This window comes from Oncorhynchus mykiss, chromosome 31, assembly GCF_013265735.2.
Source record: "Oncorhynchus mykiss isolate Arlee chromosome 31, USDA_OmykA_1.1, whole genome shotgun sequence".
NCBI classification, from domain to species: Eukaryota; Metazoa; Chordata; class Actinopteri; order Salmoniformes; family Salmonidae; genus Oncorhynchus; species Oncorhynchus mykiss.
In genome coordinates this window covers 33,286,669-33,293,782 of record NC_050571.1, presented here as the reverse complement: position 1 = coordinate 33,293,782, position 7,114 = coordinate 33,286,669, and the positions used below count along the sequence as shown (strand labels likewise).

General features: G+C 47.8%; 1 protein-coding gene across 1 annotated transcript; it reads left to right on the top strand.

Annotated features, from left to right (window-relative positions):
- The first annotated feature begins 311 nt into the window (after window positions 1-311).
- LOC110505053 (zinc-binding protein A33) lies at window positions 312-6,847 on the top strand. The gene is made up of 6 exons (XM_021583997.2): window positions 312-938; window positions 1,655-1,750; window positions 3,047-3,280; window positions 3,569-3,591; window positions 4,490-4,605; window positions 4,833-6,847. The coding sequence occupies exons 1-6, from the start codon at window positions 426-428 to the stop codon at window positions 5,396-5,398; spliced, it is 1,548 nt and encodes a 515-aa protein (XP_021439672.2). The 5' UTR covers window positions 312-425; the 3' UTR covers window positions 5,399-6,847.
- The last annotated feature ends 267 nt before the right edge of the window (window positions 6,848-7,114 follow it).

The following is a 7,114-nucleotide window of genomic DNA, read 5'->3' as shown; positions in this document are numbered from 1 at the left end:
GGGAATGCCACAGCTATATGAGCATTGTTGTTGACCAGGTGCATCCCTTCATGGCTACAGGGGGGTGTACCTCATAAAATGAGTATAAATGTATTTATATTCCGGACTCTGACATTGCTCATTCTGATATATCTTCCTTTATATTGGATTATGTGTGTATTGTTATTGTATTGTTGGATGTTTCTGCATTGTTGGATCTCGAAACAAGCATTTCGCTGCACACGCAAAACTGTGTACACGACCAATAAACGTTGATTTGATTTGCACTTCTTCACCCTCTTCCGTGAAAACAGAGGAGTCTTCTGTCTCAGACAGACCGCACCCTTGTCGCCTTCTCACATACGGAAGAGTGAACTTTTCCCGTGCTGCAGTCAGCTACTTTCTGAGCGCAACCCGCTATCCTTTCAGTATGCAGACGGCTCGGAATGGCTACTGACGCCAGCACGCTTGAGGAGCTACATAGCGAGCTCACCTGTCCAGTGTGCCTCGAGCTCTTCCGTGAGCCGGTGATCCTCGAGTGCGGACACCACTTCTGTCGCGTGTGCATTACGCAGTGCTGGGAGGCCAAGTACGATGAACACCCGACCTGCCCGAAGTGCCGAAAGACATGCGCTCCGAAGCTGCGCCCCAACTCGCTTCTGTGTAACGTCGTGGACAGCGTGAGGAGAGCTCGAGCCATGGATGGGAAACCCGGAGACCAGGAGAGCTCACAGGAGGATACTGAAGAACGGCAACGGGGGGGCATTATGCCCAGCTCCGGGTTCAGTTTACCTGATTTCTCTCCTCGCCTCGAGTCAGACCGGTGCGAGGAGCACGAGGAGAAGTTGAAGCTATTCTGTGAGGATGATCAGCTCGCGATCTGCCTGGTGTGCGGGATGTCCCGAGACCACAAGACGCACAATGTCATCCCCATCAACGAGGCGTTCGAGAACTACAAGGTAACACTTTTACAACACTATTTTACTATTTATGTATCTACGTATGTAGGTGTTTGGAATACATATAAGTTAGCCGGGTTCGTACATCATGACACAGGGACCTGACGCATTGGAATGAATAAATTGTGGCAGAATCTGTCTTCAAATCTCAAACTGAGCCAAGTTCACAAAGTTACTATTCAGTCATATATTTTAAGTCTTGTAAGATAAATGTGGACCCAAGATAATTGAGTCTTTAACAGGCTAGAGCGCGAGACATAAGCAGACACAAGTCAGTGTTGATGTAGCCTATACTTGGAGCTCGAGAGGAATTCGGCGTTCTGGTGTCAAGCCTTAGTTCCCAGACATATTTAACCTTTTATATTTGCTTTGGATATTTGGTGACATACCTCAGTCACCACACTGTTTTCACAAATCTTATCCATCTACATTGTAACTTTTGGGGGGTTCATTTGGGTAACTTGTTGAAATGAAGCCAGTTAGTTGGAAAGGCCCTCTGGTCATATGAGTCACATTGAGCTTGTTGTCAGACTACAAAGGATCCAAAACAGTACATCTTAAATTGACAAGAGAGTTAGGCCTAATTCAATGAATCTCCGTATAACGGAAAACATTGTTTACCAGTTCAACTCGCATAACTTCAAGCTGTGTGTGTGTGTGTGTGTGTGTGTGTGTGTGTGTGTGTGTAACCTGTTTTTCTTCTTCCTCTTCTGCAGGACAAGCTGTCCATAGCCCTGGAGAGAGTAATGATCCAGACTGAACAGGCTTCTCTCTGTCAGGTCCAGACCAACAACAAGATCATGCTCATCAAGGTATACTGACTGACTGTGTGTGTGTGTGTGTGTGTGTGTGCGCGCACGTGCGTGCATGCTGTCAGTGAGAGGCTTCTCATTTACAGTGCCCATCATCCTTGAAACGTTTCTAGTGGCCAGTCAACACTCTAGTGCGTTGTCTCACCCAGGCACATTCAAATGAGTTTAATTATACAGAGTTTGTCAATGTGATTATGTTGTTACAGGTGGTAACGTCGTTATTGGACAGTTGTGAATGTCTAATGCACAATGACGCTGGGATTATGACTCTGATTACGGGATTACCCATTCTTTCTCTCACACACAGTGCAGACACACACACACACACACACACACACACACACACACACACATTATCACACCCTTAATGTAAACACACACAGAATTAGGTAAAATACACGCCTTAGTTCGTACCGATAAGATCAATCATAACATGTAGGATTGTCCCAGGTCTCTCCCTCTCTGTTCTGACACAGGCTTCACCTCACAAGATAAATGTTCAGGCTTTACTGTGTGTGTGTGTGTGTGTGTGTGTGTGTGTGTGTGTGTGTGTGTGTGTGTGTGTGTGTGTGTGTGTGTGTGTTTGTGTGTGTGTGAGGTAGATACCGAATGTGTACGATGTCGGTGGAGGCCTGCGTTGAAGATGAGCACAGCACAGACATCCGGACCCCATTAAGGAGGCATGCCCTGTGTCTGTCTGTCACACACTGAAACACTTTCTCTCCTCCAATCACTTGTTCTTTCACTTCCCTCTGTCTCTCTGTGGGGAACAGGAAGTGGGTATGAGCAAGGATGTGTGTCAACGATCTAGCTACCACGTCACCGATGTGGCAAGTGTGTGTGTGTGTGTGTGTGTGTGTGTGTGTGTGTGTGTGTGTGTGTGTGTCTATGCAGCGGAGGTGGTTAGGTGTTCATGTGACGAGTGACCGTTTCTGAGAACTGAGATTCGAATCATGAGATTTGAATCAAGTGATTTGAATCACGAGATTTGAATCAATATGTGTTTATCTCCTGCCTCCGTTATCACTGAATGTGCTGTTGCCGTGTGTCTGTCTCATTGTGTTTCGTGATGTCTTTGTTTTTTTTGCATTGTTTTATATCACTGCTGTCGCCACCTCTTGTAAGAATTTCCTCTTAATTGACTTAGTTGTATCCTTTGAAGTGGAAATAAAATGAAACAAGCTCGTGTTAGCTCCCAGAGCTAACCTCCTGACTGAAGCTCAGTGGTCCAACACAGTCTCCAAAGATGGATTCCAACCCAGTCTGTAACATTTTCTCTGCCCTTCCCTACGTCAGGAGCGAGCTGGGGACATAGAGGAGCAGGTGAGTGCAGAGTTTGGACGTCTGAGGGAGTTCCTTCTCCAGGAGGAGGAGAGAGTGAAGGAGAGTCTGCGGCGGGAGAAGGAAAATAGGCTCAACCAGTTGGAGGAGGTCCTCAAACACACCACAGAGCAAATCGTCCAGTTAGAGCAAACTGCCGACCAGCTCCGCGTCAAACTCCGAGAGAATGAGAACCCGGCACAACTCCGGGTGAGATGAGAGAGGAGAGGAGGGAGGAAGGGGAAAGAAAAGGAGTGGAGAGAGGGGGGAAGAGAAAGGGACTGTAATGGATATAGGAACAAAGAGAGAAAATTGATTGTAGAGGAGGAAGGGAGAGGGGTTAAGGGTGGGTGGGGGGGGTAAAGAAATAGAGGGAGAGTGAAAACGAAAACAGAAAGAAACGGTTGAAGTAAAATCCAGAATATAGTTGAGGGTTTTTGAGGAGAAGAGTGTGTGGATGTCTCAGCAGGGCCTCATCGCTGTCATTCTTTCTTTCAGGGAATCAAGGATTTTATCGGAGGGTAAGTGAAATAATCCATGGTTCTTATCTGATGCTACAGTTCATAGATCTGTGTCATATCCACATGACTTCACATGATAAAAAAAACAGTAACCCAATGTTCCTCGCACTTTTTCAACATTATTTATTCATACTGTAAGGCAGTGGTCGTCAACCGGACGATCTTCAAGGCATTCCTAGTCGATCACCAAACATTTCTGTAGAAAAGCCCACGATAAAGGCTTGCACTCCTTTTTTTTCCTATTTGTGTTGCGCTGTTGGCGGTAGTTCCACTTGATTCAGAAGCCCTGCGCACCGGGCAGGCAAAGTGTTCCCATTTTGAACCATTTCATTTGTCTGAAAATACAAACTTGGCCTACCTGCCAGACCGCGAGATCTGTGGCTAAATTGAATACGGCTACTGCGTTGGCCAATCGGATAGCTCGCAAAACTTCCATGACCTACAGAACATCCATGACCCCGGGCACAGCAAAGTTTGATACTAGCCTACATAAGATTCAATAACTTTTAAAACCATGACCAGGGAGAGACTGTCAAAGAATACAGCAAAGAGCTGCTTTTTAATGAGTGAGTTCATGTCAAATAAATTATTCAGCCCTGTCACTGGTTTTATTCAACGCTATGACAAAACATAAAACAACGCTTTTCCGCACTTCCACTTGCGCTGCAGCTGCAATGAGTGAGTAGCCTCGATGCGACTCGAGTTTCACCATCAGGTGGATGACGGTGTCCCCTGTTCTGGTCAGTCTCACTGGAGGAAAGGAAGGAGGGAGCAGGGACCGGGGGAGGCGGACCCTCTGCTGCTCTTTCCCTCCCTCCGCCGAGACTAAGGCCATGTTCAGAACCACTGGGAACTCTGGGAAAAAAACTCTCTCTCTTCATCCGTCTCGCTCTCTCAGAGCGGAGGTTATGTTTGAGCGACCCCCGGAGGTGTGTGTGGATCTGCCGGAGGGGGAGTTCCTGGGACCACTGCAGTACCGCACCTGGAGGAGGATGAGCGCTGTCCTTCAGCCAGGTAAAACCACAGCAAAATGTAGTTAGACCGCACCTGACCACATATAGTCCACACTAAACTCCATTAGACGACAGCGCTCACATATCTGACAACATTCCACCACAGGATCCATCTGATTGCATTCTATCAAACCTGACTGTCACACGACAGTATCCAACCACACCAATATGTTGACCGCATACAGCCTGTCCTTTCTATCGTATTCCAAATCCTCTGTCTCTTCCCAGGTGTGACAGCGGTGACTCTAAACCCAGACACCGCCTACCCCAGGCTGTGGGTGTCCACGTGCTGCACCCAGGTCAGTGTCGGGGACATCCAGCCCAACCTGCCCAACAACCCTGAGCGCTTCACGCGCTACAACATTGTCCTGGGAAGCCAGGCCCTCGCCTCAGGGCAACACTACTGGGTGGTTGAGGTGGGCACCAAGACGGCCTGGGGGCTGGGGGTGGCGGCCGCCTCGGTCAACAGGAAGGATGAGATCAGCCTGTGTCCCGACGACGGCTTCTGGACCCTGGTGTTAAGAGAGGGGCGGGAAGGGAGCGAGTACGAGGCCTGCACCAACCACGAGGAGAGCCTGTTGCACCCCCCTCGACCCCCCAGGAGGGTAGGGGTGTACCTTGACTACGGTAGGGGTGTGGTGGCGTTTTACGATGCAGGGGATATGAGTCACCTGTTCACCTTCTCCGACGCCACGTTCACAGAGCCGGTGTTCCCCTACTTCAACCCCTGGCCAATCCTCAAAGGGAGAAACCGTGAGCCTCTTATCATTATTAGCCCCGACCCGGAGGTATGAGAGACCCGGTAAGAACTGTCAGAGAACACTGAGAACCAAAGACAAGAAAGTGGAACAATGTAGAGAACGTGTGAGAGAAACTGCAATGTCATCATCCTATTCACTAACACTTGACTATTGTTCACGGTTTTGTCATTTATGAACATTTCCTGTAAATATGTTTCCATGGAATATGTGGGTGTTTTGTGTTTAAAGAGAGCACATGCCAGAGGATTCTGAAGGAAGCCACATGGAAAAGCGAATTGAAAAGCACCTTAAACATGACATTCTTTCCCTTACAAATGGACATGGCCAAAGAATGAAATGACAATTTCCTACTATAATTATCTAAAAAGTGTGTATATAGTAAGATGACAGTGTTTTACAGTGTATTTTACATTTTAATAGCGGAGTATATACATCGGCAAATCAGATCACGCCTCCATTCTGCTCCTCCCTACCTATATGCAGAAACTTAAGCAGGAAGCACCCCTTGGTAAGGTCTGTTGGTGTGACCAATCGGAATCTGTGCTTCTAGATTGTTTTGATCACGCAGACTGGAAAATGTCCCCGATCGCCTTTGAGAATAGTATCGACGTATACACATCGGTGACTGGCTTCATCAGAATGTGCATTAAGGATGTTGTTCCCACTGTGACGATTGGAACTTATCCAAACCAAAACCGTGGATAGATGGCAGCCATCGCACAAAACTGAAAGGCGCGAACCACCGCATTTAACCACGACAAGGTGATTGGGAACATGGACGTGTATAAAGAGACCAGCTGTGGTTGCAATTCAACAGCTCAAACATGAGATGATAATCACAAATGACAAAGGGAAAGCCAGCCATGTCACCGACACCCCCGCCTTCGGACAAGCGGAACACCTTCGCCCGCTTCCAGGACAACAACATCGAGCCACCAACGCAGGCCCTTGACGCTCACGGGGACTGTGTGCTCTCGTTCTCCGTGGCCGATGTGCGTAAGACATTTAAGCGTTGCCGGCCCAGACGGCATCCCAAGCCGCGTCCTCAGAGCATGTGCAGACAAACTGGCTGGAGTGTTTACGGACATATTACATCTCTCCATATCCCAGTCTCTTGTCTCCACTCTCTTCAAGATGTCCACCCTTGTTCCTGTACCCAAGAAAGCGAAGGTAACTGAACTAATTAAATGACTGTCGCCCCGGAGCACTCACTTCTGTCATTGTGAAATGCTTTGAGAGGCTGGGTAAGGATCATATCACCTTACCCGGCACCCTAGACCCACTACAATTCGCATACAGCCCCAACAGATCGACGGACGACGCAATCGCCATTATACTGCATACAGCCCTGGACGAGAGAAATACCTATGTAAGAAGGCTGTTCATCGACTACAGCTCAGGCTTCAACATCATCATGCCCTCCAAGCTCATCACTAAGCTCAGGGCCCTGGGTCCCCCCCATGCAACTAGATCCTAGACTTCCTGACGGGCCAACCCCCAGGTGCTGAAGGTAGGCAACAACACCTCCGCCCCCCCATGTTTTCTTACAATATTACTTTTTCATTTTTAAGACTGTAAAAACACCGGCAAATTCGCTCCAACTGATTTTAATTCTGGAAATCTCTTCCAAAGTATTCCCACACATAATAGGGAGATATATGTGACAGTATACAGCGTAAGCAAGGTTTGAAATGATTATGTTTTAGTCAAATTCTATTTGGGCTTCTTACGGTCAATTTGCAGTCTACA

Coding starts and splice junctions, on each gene's coding strand:
- LOC110505053 (XM_021583997.2), top strand. CDS start 426: ATGGCTACTGACGCCAGCACGCTTGAGGAGCTACATAGCGAGCTCACC. Junction 3,281..3,568: donor AGAACCCGGCACAACTCCGG/GTGAGATGAGAG, acceptor TCTTTCTTTCAG/GGAATCAAGGATTTTATCGG. Junction 4,606..4,832: donor GAGCGCTGTCCTTCAGCCAG/GTAAAACCACAG, acceptor GTCTCTTCCCAG/GTGTGACAGCGGTGACTCTA.